A 19,320-nucleotide genomic window follows, 5' to 3' on the forward strand; every position below is an offset into this window, starting at 1 on the left:
GTCAAATCAGAAGAGCTGCTGCTGGGGTAAATATTTTGCCACTGCTATCTTAAAAATACTAGAATTCCAAGAAACTGAGGGAGAATGACATAGCTTTGAAATTATTATGAGACACCATGTTTGTTTGCTGCTTGCATTACACAGCAAAGGGCTGTAACACAGTCCAAGGATTTTGACTGTATCAAGCTATTGCTGGCAGCAATCTCTTCTTGCAGAAATTGCCACTTTCAGCAGCAGGAATCCTACAACAAGATGTATCTGTGCACCACTTTTCAGCCTAGTTACTTAATGTAAACTCATTTTTATCAGTACTTCAAGCAAATGTGGCTAAGATGCAGAGGAGTATGTGGTGTTCTCCTCATCCTCCTCCTGTGCAAAAGGGTTGCTGCTTTTGGCAAAGATGGGTGATGATAGTAACAGCTTAGGCATCTATAGTGAAATCCTCCGAGCCCATCTGAGATCATATTTATAATTACACTCATGCTTCTAGTCTGTTTTTTAATGAGAGTAGGTGAATGTTACTGTTCTAGAAGCTCTGAAGTTTAACAATTAAACACTATGCCCTACACAGTACAAAGATTGTGAACACGTTGTTGATACATCCTCTTCTCATGTTCCTGGGAGTTAAATAATGCGACATCGTATCACTGAAAAGGTAATTGTTCCCTGGCTTTCCAGATTTTTTACTTTATTTGACCTTTCACCTCAGTGTATATACATGAGCATCTATAGATATTACCAAGGCAACTTTAGCACTAGAATGACATGACAATTATACTGCACTAGTACTTCTGAGCAATCTTAAACAGCAGTTATTTTCATGGCATCAGCTTTTCTATCCTGCTTCCTTTTTATGTTGATATATTAATTCGGTAGCAGTTCTCATGAATTTAGCCAAATGGTAATTATATATAGTTCTAGCTATATTTAGCTGTAAGTAACCTTTCTCCTTTTTGTTCTGAAGATGTAACTAATATCCTTCCTTGCTTCTTAGTTGTCTGAGAATGTAATTGAGAAACTGCAAGAGTAGCATTACCAACAAGTTTTTATGAATATATAGTTTGTCAAACGGCAATTAATTGTCTTTACTTGGCTTAAGTTACAGGCTGTTTCTCCTTTCCTGTTTATCCCAGCAATGGTTATAATCCTTTACACTTCTCAGAATTTTGAATTATTTTTATAGATATTGGAGGAGGCAGAAACTCACGTTAAGATGACAGCGTTAAATTTTCCCCTCTGAATCTAATGTCTTCCATTTCTTCTGGATGTCTTCTTGTGTGCATGAGTATCTGAGGGGGAGAACAACGTTAAAACAAGTGAACCAACTCTCAAGACAGTTTTGCCTCTAAGAGGCACTGCATTATATCAGTTACACGTTAAAGCAGTGCACATTGTCTACGAACTTGATGACAATGTGAATCAGAAGTAAGTTTGTGAATGTTGTGTACTGCAAGCATCTGCTGTAGTTGGGAGGTACTCTCGTTGATAGAACCGGTGAATTATGGTAACGTGAATCTTTTTCAGTAGCAAGTCTGATTCTAGCAGTTTGTTGTCTGAGGCAGAAGGATCACTTTGCCCCGCAGGAAAAGATGAATTAATATGTGGAATACAAGTGCTTTCCAGACTGCCAGCCACATGAATACCAAAGATTATCTGTGCAATCTCGCTCTTTCAGAAGGGTTAAGGAGATTTGGCCCAATAAAATCTAACATGGATTGTTGGATTGAAAGCGGTATATAAGGGAGCCTTTGGGAATATGGATGTAACTGCTGCTGCCGTTCAGAACTATCACAACAATCTTTTCTTTCTGTGCTTACTCATTGATGCATGCGCATGAACATCTCTGATGATCAGATGTGCTTTGGCATATTGTTTAAAAATTTGTTGATAGTCAGAGATATGAGTGTGACATAATAAATTCAGTGAGAGGTAACTACTGCGGCAGGCCTAAGAAAAGCTTAACAAATTCGTAATATTTGTTAGAAGTACCTGCCTGAAGTTGTTTACCACACAATTGCTATGAGATGCCTGTTTGATATGGAAATGCCCCACGTATATATAGAAATCCAAATGTGCTGAATTACTCTTACTCTTTTCCTAACTCTAAATTCAAGATTCTTGCAATGAATTGTGGTCATACCAAATGCCTTAGCTGGAATATAAAGTATTTCTTGTCCTACTGGGTAAATTCCACTAGAATAACTTGGTGCTTGTGTTTTTAAAAGCTGGAAACAAGCATACCTCTTGGAAAAACAGAAAACTAGCTCTTTTCCTGGAGGACAGCTGGGGCATTATGTCAGCTGGAGTGGCTTCAGCTCTGCTGCTGCCCAGAGAAGAGTCACATCAGGACAGCCCTAGGCCAAATGTTCACTCTCTCTTCCAAATTAGATTTTGGTTGGGGTCCTCTGCACAGCTCCTCTGTTTCTGTGCCTGCGTGTGTGCGTGCATGTGAATTGCACGCAATGGGTCTTCCTATCAAAGGCTTCCTGTCTGTCCAAAGTGCTTTGTGGCTGCCTGCCGTGTTCCTGATGAGTGTGCAGACTGGGTGAAGAGCATTTGTGGCCTGTGGGAGGGGACTAGGACTATAACATAAAAAGGTCTATGTGCAGTATGACTTAGGTGGCCCCTTCTGTGACTGCTGTGCTCTTCAATGGGGGTGATTCAGTGAACACACTATTGTAGGACTATGACCTTTAGTTCCCCCCCCCCCCCATTGTTTTCAAAGAGGAAATAGGAAAACATAATGTAAACTGAAGGCTATTGTCTTAGCAGAAGAGTTACTGTTTCTTACGTAGCATGGGTTTAACATCTTGAAGATTGAGCAGTACAGTTTTTCCTTCTGATACTGGTTTTTCCTCCCCCCTAAGCGTTTCTTTTTCATGATACTGAATCTTTGCAAATACTTTTAGCAGAGTATTATTCCTGATAGTAAGTGTTGCAAAAGAAAAAATGTTAAGAAATGAACAAAACTCGGAATTAATTTTTCAAGGAAATTGCTTGCAATCAAGCAGATACAAAATGTTGAAGTTAATTTTTTTTTTTTTTTTTTTTTTTTTGCTACAGACATGCTATAAAGCTAAGAGCTCAAGCTCTCTTAAAAATCCCAGTTGCAATCTATATTTAAACTGTAAAGTTAGTGGTAGATTGTGATGGTGATGATACTGGATTTGTGTGCATTTCAGAGGTAGCACAGGGCAATGGGCATTTCCATTTTGGTAGAGTGATGCCTGAAAGGGCTATTCTGTGGCTCCTTTATCTAATGATAAAGTGTAATGACATTGGGAGAGTTGACTTTTTACAAACTACAAATGATTTTGTTCTCTGAAGAGCCCGGTCAGACCTTAATGTGAATCTATCTTCCTCTTCTTCCCTCAAACGTATTTCTACCACAGCATCCGACATGCGATTGGCCTGCCAGCTACACAGTGTTTCTAGAGTCCGGAGAACAAATGGCCTTGTAGGTCCTATTTGGTCTTCAGGCCTTCTGGTCCTCCAGGTCTGGGTTAGGAAACCAGCACTACTGAATGTAATGTAGTTTGGGTCTTGTTTCTGTTTTTCACTTGCGTTCAGAAAGTAAGTCATGCTTTGTCATTTGGTCTAATAAAAGTTTTTCCCTTCTAGTGGCTCCTAATGTTTTGCTAAGAGTTTTATTGCAACCTGTTGTATAGCAAAAATTTTTTTAAATGTATGCCCATAAGCACTAAGAGTGTGCTATGTTCACCAGTTTGTACCTAGGTCTCTCAAAAAGAACAGCACATTTGAATTAAGACCTGGTCTAACAAGTTTTGAGGCAGATGGAATTTGATGGCCAGATTGTTAACCCATTATAAAATGTTATCTTTATGCAAAAGAGAAAAGCTCTGTTGCACTCTCTTCTGAGGAAATGTAATTTGAAGTTAAGTTTAAAGCTTTAGTGTAGAATATTTGAAGGTAGTTTGTCTAGTTTCAGTTCTGGTTTTTTTGGGTAAACCAGTGCAAGTGTGTTTATCATTCACATCAAGCTCAGTGACTAACAAAAGTGAAACATAAACCTTACAGTAGAGAAGCTCTTAACTCTTTGACTGCCATGTCTAACTATATATACCCTAGATTTAATGTCTGCATTTGGGCGTGAAACCATACTGCTGCAGAAGGTGGTGTTGCCATATGGATGCTGTTACTGGGGTGGAATGGTGCCAAAGCTGTTAATAACATTTCCGTTGTGCCTACACACTTCAGATGTCACCAGAAGCTGATTTAATAACATAGTATTTGTTGCACAGTAGTGGATCTCTGTTTCTTTTCTTGATTCATTTCTTGCTTGGAAAGACACTGTACTGTAATAGAAAATAGCATAAACTGAGACACTTTGGTCTTCAAAAATTGGTGGCATTAGAAAAGAAATGCTTATTCTGACTAGGTCAGTTTTAAGATAATAGATTTCACTTATAATTTAAAATATGCCATGGAAAAAACTAATTAATAAGAAAAATGTCATTATTAATGAAATAATTTCATGTGTATATGTAAGACTATGGGGAAGGAAAGGTTGGAATAGTTAAAAGTTTTAATCAGCGGTGTTTTTCCAGATAGGCTTATTTTAAATATAGCTGAGAGGTTACGTTTCAATTCCTGGTTCATAGCATTAACATTTCAAATTTTGTATTTTAAACCCAAACCACAAAGCATGAAATTAAAAAAATCTTTGCCCCTGGACATTGTAGTAATGAGTTGTACTGTGCCGGTTTCCAGCAGGTTTGGTAATAACTAGCTTTGATTGTGTTTCATGAGTTTTTATGTTACAATTTGGATTGATGGTAATATAAGGCTAGGAATAGCTGACTGTGTTGGCATGAGAATGACCATTCCCCTTTTAGATCATAATAACCTGAATAGCTTTTGATACTGGATTTAATTCCTAATGTGAAAAATGCCTTCTTTCAACAGAAAGAGTCTAATAGCTAGAGTTTGCGAGCTGGGGCAGGTTTGACTTTCAGGCATCACAGGGTACAATATTTTGAAGAAAAATGCACCAAAAAGAGAAGCCAGATCTGTCTGCCCCAATTTTGCTATTTTATTTTGCTTTTGGCTTAAAAGGGATTTGGGTTTTGGCTGTTAATGTAACAAGCTGTTTATCTTGGCAGAGCTGGGCCTAAGACCAGCCTTTGTTGGTTAACATATAAAATTAGTTTGAGCTCACTGTCCATGGAGTGTTTTCTCACATCATGAATCATTGTGCAAACTGGGACACTGTTTTAGTCCAGTTCCTGAGGAGGAAATCTAGCACAGGAATGAGGTGTGTTGTACTTAACAGATGTGGAGCAAAACTCAGATCTGCTTTTTTTCATAGCACATCTGGATCAGTGTTGTCTCCAGTATCCATCCAGCTTCCATGAAGACAAAATTTCACCTCAGAAGAAACAAAAAAGATTAAGTTTGATTGACAGAATGAATTTTTCAAAATACGGTTTGAGCAGGTGGTGTGGTTTAGCTTGCTTTAGAAGTTGAGGTTGATTTAAAAACTGCAACTGCATGGACCTATAAATTACAAAGCACTTTTAAGCTGTTGTATGCTCTGCAAGCCTAAGTAGTGTGATAAATGAGAAATCTGAGTGATCTCAGAAGTACCTTCTTGTCAGTTTGTCACAATCTGCACATTTGTTAGGTGTGCACTTATTCCTCTTTCCAAACTGTGCTCTTGATTTCTTTTGAAGAGTTAATAAACATCTTGATTGTGTGGTCCATTTTTGGTGACTCGCATGTCTCTGACAGCTTACACACACTTAACGTTACAGTAATCAAATTCTCTGAGAGGAGACAGCTTTTAAAAATATTTATATGTGTTTTTTAATAAGTGGAAACTTTTATAGACAGAGAAGAGCCTGAACAGTAAAGGGTTTCTTTGTTTAATCAAACTTCCAGTAAAACAAAAGTGGTGGAGCAGCTGCAGCTGTCTGGATATGAATTAGCACAAGGCAGACAAACTTCGGGGAGATAACTCCAGTGCCTCCAGCCTACCCAGGCAGCTGCAGGCTCAACTCAACAGCCCTGTCCTACCTTGTGGTCTCTCATCTTAAGAGAGAGAACATAATTAAAAAGAAATCAAAACTGCCAAGAATCATGTCAGTTTTACAGCCTTCTTAGGGGAAAACTGCAAGCACAGCAACAGGTCTAGAACTCTTTTAAAACACGGGACTTGGAGAGTGGGAGAGTTGTTTGTCTTCCTTCGGTATGTCTTGCTGCATCTGAATGTTGAGTGTGTGAAGAATTGTTGGTTGGAGCCAGCCCTGCTCCATTGCCATTTCCCCCTTACTGCTCTCTAACCACCTACTGGTTGCTTAGGGAGAACTCAGAGCAAAGCAATATGTAATTGCAGCTGCAATAAAATGAGAATAGGATTTAAAAGCTTCTTAAGTAGGGAGGAGAAATGAGTTGGCACATACAAAAAGCAATGTATAAGCTTTGAGTCCTGAGAGCAAGTGCATCCTAGTAAGCTGCTTAAAAGTGAAGGATACGGGGCCTTGCTCTCGAAAGATCTTTCCTAGGCTTCTACCAAAGTGGAAGAACCCCGCTGAGTTTTGCCTTTTTTGAGCCTGAGTGCTGTTGTGTTCTGTGAGGGTATAGATTTTCATTACTAATTGGTGCCGCTGCCTGAATCCAAGTCTTTGGAGAATTATCGTGTGAATACAACTTCTGAACCAATTTTACTGGTTGCTCTGGGATAAAATGTGTGTATGTGGATAGTATAGATGCTGTTTTTCAGGACTGTAGTTTGTGTTTTAGAAATAAGTTTCCTGGTTTTTTGGTGTTTTCTTTAACTGGAATAGTTAGTTCAAGTTCAGCAGATTCTTTAGTTTATGTAGCATTTGGCACAGAAGGAGTCTAGAGACCCTGCCAAGGTGTTCTGGAATGGCTCAGTAGTTGTGATGGTATGCTGCAGGGCAAGTAGGTGGGTTGAAAAATGGGTTGGTTGGTTGAGCCCAATGGTTTGGGCTTTCCAGATCTTCTCCAAGTCCCCGAGGCTTCAAAAGCCCAAACCCTCACCTTCCCGAATGAAGGGCAGACAGAGTCTGTGCCTCTTGTGGTGGTATTGGAGGCTCCCAGAATGGCAAGTCTGGAAGCCAGAAGTTTATAACCTCTGACACCAGGATGAAGGCTCCTGCTCCACCTCAAGGTCTGCAATTACAGAACAGGTTCAGTGCTTCTGTGGGTGATGAGGGTCTGGGTGCTCCACCCAGCGAAGCACCCAAGCTAACTAAATCTGTGCCATATTGCCGGGAGTGATCTGGAAAGTACCGTTTGTGACTGTATGGCTCTTGGGTGACAGACAGGGGCATGGGAGCCTGGGTGGTTTTTCTCCACGATCCTTCCAGTGAGAGGAAAGGGTGTGAGGATGAGTGGACAGATTCTGCGGCAACAACTGGTTGCATAGCTGGTGTCGGCAGCAGAGTTTTGGTTTTATGATCGTGAGACCATCTTTGACGATTGCTTGGAAAAAATGGGAACCACCTGACTAAGGGCAAAAGCATCTTTGTTTACAGACTGGCCAGTCGGGTGGGGAGCTGAGGAAAGCTTTGAAATTATAACAGTGGGGGTGGGAAAGGATGGCAGCCGATCTTGTGAGAAAGCGGTGACCAGGCTGGCAAACAGAATGTGTGTGGTGATGCAAATAGTGGGGACCTTGTAGTCAAAAAAAACCCAAACCAGGACTGAAGGGGGCCCTTCCCAAGCATATCTGTAAATGAGGACGTGCCTTTCAGAATTACAGGGAAAACTCTTGTACTCTTTCTGGGAAATTGGCATGGCTGGTTGCCTCTCTGAAATGTCTGTGCTGTCATGAACACAGCATGGGGTGGAAAGAAGAGGAATTACATGTCTGCATGCAGTTGCAGAGTTATGATTTCATTGGGATCATGGAGATATAATGGGACAGCTCATGTGACTGGAGTGCTGCAATAGATGGATACAGGTTGTTTGGGAAGGACAGGCTAGGAAGGCTAGGAAGGGGAGAGTTGCTCTTTGCTCAGGAGAGCAGCTGAAATGCATGGAGCTCTGCTGTGGGACAGATGATGAGCCACTTGAGAGTTTGTGGGTTAGGGTTAGAGGGCAGACCAGTGTGGATGATGTTGTGCTGGGTGTCTCTAGAAACCACCCAACCATGAAGAAGCAGTTGACGAGGCCTCCTTCAGACAATGGGAATAAGACTCACATTGGCAGGACCTGGCTGTCACGGAGGATTTCAACCACGCTGATATGTACTAGAGGGGTAGAGAAGTTTACTTATGCCCTGACTGTGATCAGTCCAGGAGGTTTCTGGACTGCGTTGACTGCTCAATCTCATACTTGCAAACAAGGAAGAACTGTTTGGGGATCTGAAGGCTGAGGGCAGCCTTGGCTGACCATGAGCTGGTAAAGTTCATGACACAGAGAGGAGGGGAGAAGAAAGCAGAAAGTAGGATTGCAAGCCTAGACTTAGAGAGAAGACTTTGGCCTGTTCAGGGCTCTGCTTGGAAGAATCCCACTGGAGACAGTTGTGGAGAAAAGAAGGATCCAGCTGAGTCCATTGGTTTTCAGAGATCACCTCCTCCAAGCTCAGTAGTGGTCCATCCTGACAAGCAGAAAAACAAGCAGAGGTGGTAGGATGCCTTCCTACCACCATGGATAGATGAACAAGAAGCTCCTGACAAAAATCAAAGATAGAAAGAAGGAGTACAGGAGGTGAAAGCAAGGAGAAGAGATCTGGGATGAAGGTAGAGAGAATGTCTGTGTGTGCAGGGATGGGGTTAGGAAAGCCAAAGCCCACCTGGAACTTAATGTGGTGAGGGATGTTGTTGTGGGTTAACCTCAGTGGGAGCTCAGCCCCACACAGCTACTTGCTCGCTCCCCCCGCCCTCCTAGAGGGATGGGGAAATGAATTGAAAGGGTAAATATGAGAAAACTCATGGGCTGAGATAAAGACAGTTTAATATTAATAGGTAAAGCAAACACTGCGTGCACAAGCAAAGCAAAATAAGAAGTTCATTCACTACTCTCCATTTGCTGGCAGATGTTCAGCCATCTCCAGGAAAGCTGGGCTTCACCAAACGTAACAGTGGCTTGGGAAGACAAACACCAAAACTCCAGATGTACCCCCTTCCTCTTCTTTCCCCCCAGCTTTTATTGCTGAGCACATCGTACGGTACGGAATGTCCCTTTGTCAGCTGGGGTCAGCTGTCCTGCCTGTGTCCCCTCCAGCTTCTTGTGCACCCCCAGCCTGCTTGCTGCTGGGACAGTGTGACAAACGGAACAGGCCTTGGGGCTGTGTAACCACCCCTCAGTGACAGCTGGAACATCAGGGTGTTAACCAATGCCGCATTGGTCGCAAATCCAAAACATGGCACTGTGTGAGCTGCTGTGAAAAAATTGCCTCTGTCTGCTGAAAGCGAACGAGGGCCTCATCACAGAGGTACCTGATGCCTTACGCACCTCAGTGTTCGGTGGTGATACTGGCCTTCAGCAATCCCAGGCCCTTGAAACCAGTGGGAAGGTCCAGGGCCAAGCAGACGTACCCTCAGTGGAAAAGAAACAGGCTGTGGAGTACTTCAACAAACTGGACAGGTGTGCAGCCGTAGTCCTGGTGGGGTATGTGCTGAACCAACTGGTATTGGGACACCATGCTTGATAGCCTTTGAAGGGTCATAGTGACTGGGAGATCTTCCTAGAAGAAAGCAACTCCTGTCTTCAGGAAGAGCAAGAAGCCTCCTTTTTGCTGAGAACTACAGGTTGGTCAGCCTGATGTTGTCCCCTTGGAAGGTGATGGAACAAATAATCTTGGAAGCCATTTCCAAACATATGAAGGACAACGAGCTGGCTGGGAGTAGTCAGCGTGTGTTTGTGAAGTGGAAGTCATGTCTGAACTAGCCTGTTGGCCTTGTGCGGTGATGAGCTCATTGCCTTGGTGGAGGAGGGGAGGGCAGTGGACGCTGTTTCTGTTGACTTCAGCAAAGCTTTTGAGAGCATCTCCAGTATCATCTTCATTGACAGACTGATGAAGTGCAGAGCAGGTGTATGGACAGTGAGGTGGATTGAGAACCGGCTGAAGGGCCCGGCGCAAAGGGCTGTGACCCGCAGTGCGCTCCAGCTAGAGGCTGGTCACGGCCGTGTGCCGCAGGGGTGGCTGATGGGGCTGGCGCTGCTCAGCATCTTCACTGCTGACCTGGGTGATGGGGCAGGGTGCGCTCTCGGCAGGCTGGCAGGTGAGGCAAGACTGGGAAGAGTCCCCGGAGGGTTGTGCTGCCGTTCACAGAGGCCTCAACAGGCTGGAGAAGTGGGCTGGCGGGATCCTTGTGAACAAAGGGAAATGCCAAGCCGTGCAGCGGGAGAGGAGCAGCCCCGGGCTGAGCGGCTGGAGAGCAGCTTTGTCGAGAAGGCCCCCAGGCCTCTTGGTGGACACGAGGCAGACCGCAAGGCAGCGGTGTGTGCTGGTGGCCAAGGCAGCTCCCAGCTTCCTGGGCTGCATTGGGCGGAGGATTGTCATGAGGCAGGTGGGAAGAGGTGAGCCTTCTCCTCGGTGAGCCTTCTCCTTGGTGATCCTTCTCCTCATCTGCTTTCTGGTGAGGCGCATCTGGAGCGCTGCGTTCGGTTCTGGTTTTTGCCGTAGGAGGGAGAGAGGGAGATGCTGGAGCAAGTCCAGTGAAGGGCCATGAAGATGCCTGTGGGCTTGGACCATCCGGCACCTGAGGAGAGCCTGAGAGAGATGGGACCGTTTAGCCTGGAGAGGAGAAGTCTCAGGGTGATGTTATTGATGGATCTGAATGAGTGTTGTGGTGGAATAAAGAAAGTGGAGCCAGACTGCCCCTGCCAGTAGACAGTGAAAGGAGGAGAGGCAGTGGGCACAAACTGAAATAGCAAAAATCCATTTACACATAAGAAAGCCTTTTCTAATCTTAAGAATGATCAAACACAAATTCTTTTAGATGTTGGGATAGAGTTCATTTTCTACTTAGTCACTGGTACTGCGCTGTATTTTGGATTTGGTGTGAGAGCAATGCTGGTAAGACACTGATGTTTTTAGTTGTTGCTGGGTGATGTTTACTCTTAGTCAAGGACTTTTGGTTTGTGCCAGTGGGAGTGCTGGAGGGGCACGGCAAATTGGGAGGGGACACAGCCAGGACAGCTGACCTGAACTAGCCAAAGGGACATTCCATACCATATGATGTCATGCTGAGTATATAAACTGGGGGAAGGAAAGGGGGGACATCCAGCATTATGGCATTTGTCTTCTTGAGTAACCGTTATATGTGGTGGAGCCCGGCTATCCTGGGCATGGCTGAACACCTGCCTGCCCATGGGAAGTGGAAAATTAATTCCTTGTTTTGCTTTGTTTTTGCATTACCTATTAAATTGTTCTTGTCTCAACCCTTGAGTTTTACATTCCTTTTCGATTGTCCTCCCCAGTGAGCGGCTGTGTGGTACTTGGTGCACAGCTTGTTATTTATGCAGAAACTTTTTTGCTGTCTGTGGTGTAATTGTTAGCTTTGCTTTGTGAGCAGCATAGCCTGCTTGCAGGCCAGATCTTGCAGGGTTTATATAGCACAGTCATTTGTGCAGAAAGCAGGTGATGCCTGTTACTAGTTCTCATTTTGCTCTTTCGATGGTTGAAGTGCTAAATGTTTGGTGGAACAACTTGGGGCATGGTTTTCCACTGAATCAAACAGGAGTGAGGCTTTACAAATATGGTTATCCTTGACCTTGCCAGTCTGGCTCCTCCTAGTAGGTATTTTGTGAACCACTAAATACAACTGTGGCTTCCATATTTGAATACCCCAGGTCTATTATTTTTGATTCTCCAAAGAAAATTTTCTGTCTTAATTACTTCCTTAGTTCTCTACAGTTTGTTGTCTGTATGGTTTCAAGGGATGAGGAGTCCTCCCAGGAAAAAGAGAAAGATACACCATATGATGGTAGCAAGCTTATAGCACACCTCTATTTGATAACAGACATTCAGAGCAGCAGGAGTACTTAATCTTCAGATCCTCTGATGTGTAATCACAAGTGAAAGTAAATTTTTCTCCCTTTGGTGAAATCCTGCAAGAGCATGATCATTCAGCAAAGGTCTGCATTTCTGTATAAACAATAGTGAAACTCAGGATGATGCAAAAAATTCTTGTTAAATATTCTTTAGTTTATTAAGTGGTGTATTTAGCAAAGTAGGAGCAGTGGCTTGGGATGCTTATGAATTTGAGAACCTTTCCAGAAATAAAATGGAAATAATATGAACAAAAGCTAAAACATTGTTCAAGAAATAAAAATAAACTTTGTAATGCTGCCAGTAGATATAATGCTGAAGCATTATAAACCAATTTCCTTGAAACAACAAAGAAAAATGAGTGCCATTTGTTGTCTTAACCATGATGGGCATTCCTGTTCTTTGGTTGTTTTTTGGGTTGTTTTTTTTTTTTTCCCCTTTGGCTTCTCTTGTAGCAGTTACCCACAAAATGTTACCATTCCATGTTGCCTATTTGATGTGCTGTCTTGATTAAGCTGAATGTGTTACTTTCACTGAGAATATATAATTGGATTGGTGGTTTCTTATTCCTTTCAAAGGCACGGAAACTTAAATGTAGTCAATAATTATGCGTATGTGTGTTTCTCTTTCAGTGGAGGCCATAGTGGAGTTTGACTACAAAGCTCAACATGATGATGAGCTGACAATCACTGTAGGTGACATAATCACCAATATCAAGAAAGATGATGGAGGCTGGTGGGAAGGACAGCTCAAAGGCAGAAGAGGTTTGTTCCCTGACAACTTTGTAAGAGTGAGTACAAAGTGGAACTGTTCTTGTGTTGTGTGTATACATTGTGTGTACTGTGTTGTTCAGGCTAAATGTCAGCTTATATTACAATGTTTCTTATATCCAAAAGCATAATATATTGGACTACTGTGTTCTATTGAGGCTATGTTAGAAAGGAAAGATTACATTCTTTGCAGAGGCAATGTGGTTTTGATAGCCTGAAAAAAAAAGTAGCTACCCCTACATTTCTCTGCTGTTCAGTGATTATGTTTGACTGTGTGGCCTGGGAACAAAATGATGATTCTACAACAATTTATATGTCATGGCATTTGCAGTATTTTATCTTCTCTGTAACTGCTGCTTCTTCTCCAGTGTGCTTTCTTAGCTTTTATGGAAGCTTTTTCTAAATACTTACTCCTGGCTAAACTAGTTGAGAGAAATTAAAGCAGATTTTTCCAAAAGAGTTGCCTATAAAACCTTTTTTTTATAAAAAACCCATTACTTCGTATTTCATGTAACGTACCAAATAACTTGCAGTGATACTAGTTTTAGGAAAGCCATTTAGAATTTAAAAAATACATATATTTTTTGCTGGGCATCTGTGTGTGCATGCCTCTGTCTGCACATATGAGACTAGCTATTAGTACCTCTGGGCCTCCTTGATTTGTCATTGCAGACCTAGGCTGTTAATTTCTATAAACCTCCATAAATTTGGCCATCCGGTATGGAAAGGAGGGGAAGAACTACAATAAATTACATAAATAGGTTTTGTGTTAATCTGCTACTACAGCTTCAGAGAATCTTTGTGACTTTTGCCTTTCCGAGGGTATAAGTATCTTCTTTTCTTCTTTTTCTTCTGTGTGAGCCTGTTGTGTGTTTAGGCATATGCACATAATGAAGTAATTTAATTTTGCTTCAATAGCGCTGCATATGTTGAGGCAATTTGGGGAAGTGGTTCAGTGGCAAAATTACCAAGCCCGTAGTTGGGGGGGGAGGCGTTGGGGGGCAGGGGGTACAACACATGGGAGCCTCAGGTGTTCCTGTGGGGACAAACATACTCGCATCCTAATCTTTGTTCTTGCCATTAGCACAAAGGAAGAACAGCTCTGTGCCTGTCAGGCAGCAGTGATTAGGAGGAAGTAACAGCCTCAACGAGTTGAAAGGGAGTGAGGAGAAAAATGGTTACCCTGTTTTCTTGTTAACCTCTGAAAATGCACGCTGTGGGGTAGGGGGAAGAAACTATTTTGGGACTCACTGTGTATCGGTAATATTTTTCTGCTTGAACTCTGGTAACTGTGAAGTTCTGTGGGACAAAAGCAGACTTCCTCTGAGCTTTCTCCTGCCTGATATTTGAAATCTGCTGCTGACGTTAGGAGGTGTTGGATTTAGTGCTCTAAATAAATGCGGCCTGTGAATGTCTGTTACGAAAATACCATAATCAAAGTATGAAGGTCTGCAAGTTCTGCCTCTTACTACCTAATTTTTAAGGCCTCTTCTTTCCAAAATGACTTCAGATTGTGGCATCCTGTCACATAATTTAAAAATAAATGGCTTTTTCTCAATAGAGAGTTCTAAAACAACCATAAATACCTTGGATTTTGTGTTCTCATAAAATATCACTACCTGCTCTTTACTCTCCCCACCCATCCCACTTCTGTTTTTTGTTTTTTGTTTTTAAAAAAAAAAACAGCATCCAGGGCTGTTTTCTAAAGAACTAAAAACTGCATTAAAGTCTTCCTCATTCTCAGCTTGAATGCAAAGTCAAATATGTTTTTCACAGTTGAGCATTCCCTTTCTAAATTAGGTAACGTGGAGTAGAAGATACAAACTTCCTAAAAGTGTCATTTGTTTGTTTTTGAGTAAAGAACCTTTCTTTTTCTTCAGTTTTTCTTGTGTAGGTCTCCTTGTATCTGGAGAGCTATAGTCAAACATAACAGCAGTCCCATTGGAAAGTTTGTTGAGGGTAATCATTCTGTCCACTAAGATTATAAGTAGTTGTAAACTTTCTTTTTCAGTTGTAGAAAAATTTTTAACAAGTGCATGCAGAAGCAAGCTCACCAGCAACCAATTCATGCCCCATTGCTATTCTGTTGTGTCAGCAACATAATTGAGAGGCAGGCAAAAAGGGATGCTACAGATGAGTGCTGGAGTTGAATGCGATCTCAAATTCCCATTGCTTATCAGAATTGGTTGTAAGAGTAGTTACTTCAAGTTATTCAGAGGTAAAAATCACTAGTGAAATTCTTGAGGTACTTTGCATTCTGCCTTCAAGTGGAGGGAATAATTTCTATGGAAGGGAGCTTTTCCTTCCTGTGATTTGATTTTCTTTTGAATAAATTCATGACAACATTCCAAAGAAACTGTTGGGTTTTGCAAAATTGTGTTTGAGCTGAATTGAAACCACTGAATTAACACAGTGAAGAGTCCTGAGTGGTCTCTGTTAGCATTTGTGCATAGGTCCTGGAAGTGCAGTTTGAAGAGAAAAGAGTTTGGAAGAAAAGATATACAAATCAGAAATGGAAAAATAAGGGAAACACAATATATTGGATTGATAACACATCAATACAAAGTGTTACTTAAGAAAAAAGATGTTTTTCAAGGGAGTGATAGGTTGTGGATGTGAAAAGACTTTTGGATTTGCCTGTAGAAAGGTGGTTTTAAATTTCACAGAATAAATGCAAATTAAGAGACCATTGAAGAGGAGGTGTCTGAAGACAGATGTAATAAAGAAAGAGGAAAGGGGAGGTAGCAATTTTACATATGCAGTTATTTTTTTCAGTGGACTTTCACTGTGAAGTTGTATCAGAAGTGCTTCCTGTTCCTGAATCTGCGAAACAATTGCTGTGAATTTTATATATTTTTATACATACAGACACGAAAAAACACAGATTCATACCCTTCTTATGCTCTGCAATTCAATTTACAAGGTATAACAGAAAAGGTATTTGAAATTTCTTTTCCCTTTCTGATTTCACTGCCTGTTAATCTGCAGCTATAGTCACTTGGAAGATTTTGTGGAGGAAGTTTGTCTAAATATGAGAAAATTCTTTGGTCCCTCTTTAAGATCTAATTTACCTCTGTCAGCCTTTGCAGATACCTACTTTTGTTAAAGATACTGGTGCTGAATTTGTTGTAAGAAGTGTATCACATGTATCTGGTTGTTGTCTTGTTCTGCTTTTTTTTCAATTTTTCAGGTAGAGAAATAGATGTGTGGAGAATTACATACTTTTCCTGTTGTCTTACTTCGTTACTGTTTTACTCAGTTACGCAGTTGAAAAAGAGGAGGTAGCAGGTGTGATTGCAGTGTTGTTCATTTGCATGGTATGAAGTTGTTTTTCAATCTTTTTAGCTTGAAGACTTCAACTTGAAATCCAAAATCTTTACTTTTATAACGAAAAAATAAATGTGGATGATATGTAATATTAGTGCTATTAGGAGACAGATGAAAGAGTTGATTTTTTTTCTGGTCCTGTTTTAAAAAATGCCTTGTCTAACCATGCTCCGCACTGTAAAAAACTGTGTTTCTAAGTGTGGTAGCATCTGAGACGGTTAGATTTTGCTGATAGCAGATGAAGATACAGAAAGCAGGAAGCCGTGGTGCAGAGCCATGCTTGCTGGTTTTAATTTACAAAGCTAATTCTATGTGGGATTGGATAGCGTTATACTTGGTAAACTGAATTTGCTGCATGTGACAACCTTAAAGCTTGTCTGTACTCTGGACGGCTTGCCAATATTGCTGGCAGAATTGGGGAGGTAAATTCATTTTAAAATTAGGAAGGAGTGTAGTGGTAGTTATTTTTGAAATTTTGGTGTATAGCTTAGATTTTCGAATCAGCTAAACAGGACAGGGGCTTTGTGTAACTCTACTGCAGCCTCAGGTCAGCACAGCAACCTGGATTTCTTGTTGTACAAGCAAAATACAATCTTGAAATACTGCAAATTAGTTGTAGGGTGTCGGGGATATCCATGCTGAATCATAAGTGCCCAATGGAGATCCTTATCCTTATCGGTTGCTTGTTACTTCATTTTCTTCCTTGTATGTTTTCTTTGTTTTCAGTCCTTACAACCAGCCAGAGGTTGCAGGGGATTGCGAGTGAAACACAGGGCGATTCGTTGCTGAGACCGTTGTGCTTGTTACACACACCACACACCCCTACCCATCCCCATGAGTGCCTTCCTAAAACCTTTCCCTAACACCTTTCGTAAGACTGGGCCTGTGCACATGCCGGGGCCCTTTACAGCCGTAGTTTGGCTCCTGGGAGGGAAACGAGGATTTTCCTCATGTCCCAGAACACTTTGGTTCCTGCAGTGCTTTCTGCTTCTCCAGCCCTCCAGCTGATGCGTGGTACCCATCAGACCCAAGAACCGACCAGCTCCTGTTGTCCTGCCCTCCTGCTTTGCCACCACACTCTCTGATACAGCTGTGCCTGCCTTGGCTTCAGGGTTTTGAAAGTTCTTACACCCTTCACTGCTCTCCTGAGTACTCTGAATACTGTGAATTGTGACATCTGGGTCAACTTTGCCTGAACAGCCACTTCTGAAAGTTGTGGCATCTGCCAAGGCAGTGAGGTTATATGCAGACTAAGGAAAGCAGCGTCATTTCTGTGTACCTGAAAAGATAACTTGCTTTATGGGTCAGTGAATTATTATGAGGGTTTTTTTACATACTTGGCAGGAATTTGCAATTAAATTACTGACTTATTTTTGGAAACCTAACTAGAATACTATCTAGGTATTTGTTCTTCGGAAATGTTTTAGATTGTGGCAACCTAACTGTTGTGTTGTCTTGACAACGAGAACCAGGAGTAGTAGTTTTTATTCCAGGTTCTGGGTATGGCCATTAAACTTATTGCCCTTATGTTGAAATACAGGAGAATACAATTGGTGAAAGAAGCTTTCAGATAGATTCCGTCATGTGAAAATGTTGTCTCTTTGAGCTTTTGTTTCTGTCTATAACAATTAAGATTTTGTAGGGAGAAACATTGCTTCACTGATGTGTTATGATTTATTATTGCTGCTGTTACTACTCTTACAGTGGTGAAAGCAAAGCTAGTAAAATGGAGTCATTCTCCCTCTCCCAGTCCATCTCCCCACAACGACACAGATCCAACAGGATGATCTTGTACCAGTCAGTAGTCTCTGACTGGGCAGCGTTCACTCTTCTAAGGGCATTCAGCACAGAGCAGCAGCAGCACTCGGCCACCCTGGATGCCCAAGGCGTAATTGCAAATTGTGTCACGCCTCAACCTGTTCATCTGGCTTCAGAGGAGCTGGGGGAGCTCCCAGTGAGGTAGCTGCCCTGGGTGTTTGGCCTGAAAGTGATGTGAAACTCCCTGGCAGTGACAGAGGCTCTTTCCCAGTCCCTGTCGCGGGGAGCTGATGATATTCCCAGCTGGATGGGAAGGGTGCCGTGATCATTGCTGTCAGCAGAATGGATCCCGTATGTTTGTCATGGGGGCCAGCATGCTGTTGGCTGTCCTGTGGTGATCAGTTCATTGGATGTTTTGATGCCAGGGTTTGAGAGGGGCATTACTTGGGCGTGTGGAGCAGAGGAGTGATGGGTTGCTGCTTGGGGCTGTCAGCTGTTGGATGTTTTGAGGGAATCAGTGTGTGAACGTTTTATGAACAAAAGTGAGAACGTTTTAAATATGTACAGCAGCCTTGCAGTGGACACATGGTAACATGAAACTTCAGCGTTAAGGTTTCTATTAGCTTTCAGTGACTAGTATTTTATGTTGTAACAAATTATTAATAAAAATTAACCTTCTGAAAAGCAGTGGCTTAATTGTAATTCTATATTGATAGAACTGGTGAAAATGCAGGAGTTTGAAAACAGAATGTGTTGCTTTTCATTTTTTAATATGCATTTTAATTGCTGATGTTTAAAAAAAACCAAGAAAGGAATATTCTTATTTAAATACACATAATATTGCTTCACTGTTACAGTTCAGTGTAGGCAGTATAAATTGATATACTAAGGAGACTCAATTATTTCCTCTTTTTGCTCAGGTTTGTCTTTTGTATTAAGGAAACCTCAGTACAGTATGTCTGTTTAAAATATGCCGTTGTTTAAATTGTAAATAAAAAAAATGTAATTTTATGTTAAAAAGGAAACTAAACACTACTTACTTTTCTTCCCCTTCCTGAGGCTCCAAACCATTAAGAGGAGGAGTACCTAATCAGAGATTGAAACAAGGACCTAATGTGCTATCTAGAAGTTGTATTCTCAAAGATAAAACTTCTTTGGAGCTGTAATATCATAATTCTTCAATTATGATATTAAAGCTTCAATTTATTCAGAACTTACTTATATATTATTATTTGGAACTTTGTGTTACACAGAGAAGTCAGTGTGATTTTGGCAATAGCCTGTTAAAGTAGTTTCCGTAAGGATTTATAGAATTGGCAGGATTAGATGGTGGATGGTGTTTCTCCAGCCTAGTCCTAAAAGGTGGGGGGCAAAGAGATGTCCTGACCTTATACTTTCTCTTTCTTGAAGTCAATTTCTTTTTTTATTTTCTTCCCCCCTTTTATTTTTTTCTGGCAACTTTCTAAGCTTCAGATGTTT

The 19,320-nt window shown here is 41.6% G+C and overlaps 1 protein-coding gene across 5 annotated transcripts in view; it reads left to right on the forward strand.

The window, feature by feature from the left end:
* The window catches only part of SH3KBP1 (SH3 domain containing kinase binding protein 1), a 231,559-nt gene that overhangs the window by 13,063 nt on the left and 199,176 nt on the right, over positions 1-19,320 (forward strand). For 2 of the 5 annotated variants that reach the window (XM_055701191.1, XM_027810860.2), the window contains exon 2: positions 12,619-12,750. In XM_055701191.1, coding sequence (XP_055557166.1) covers positions 12,709-12,750 — 42 coding nt within the window. In that variant the 5' untranslated portion in view covers positions 12,619-12,708. Of the gene's footprint in view, positions 1-12,618; positions 12,777-15,535; positions 15,694-19,320 lie in introns of those variants that run through there. The other 3 variants (XM_055701190.1, XM_055701192.1, XM_055701194.1) reach the window with 3 other exon arrangements.

The sequence above is a fragment of the Falco cherrug genome, chromosome 2, assembly GCF_023634085.1.
Source record: "Falco cherrug isolate bFalChe1 chromosome 2, bFalChe1.pri, whole genome shotgun sequence".
Lineage (NCBI taxonomy): Eukaryota > Metazoa > Chordata > Aves > Falconiformes > Falconidae > Falco > Falco cherrug.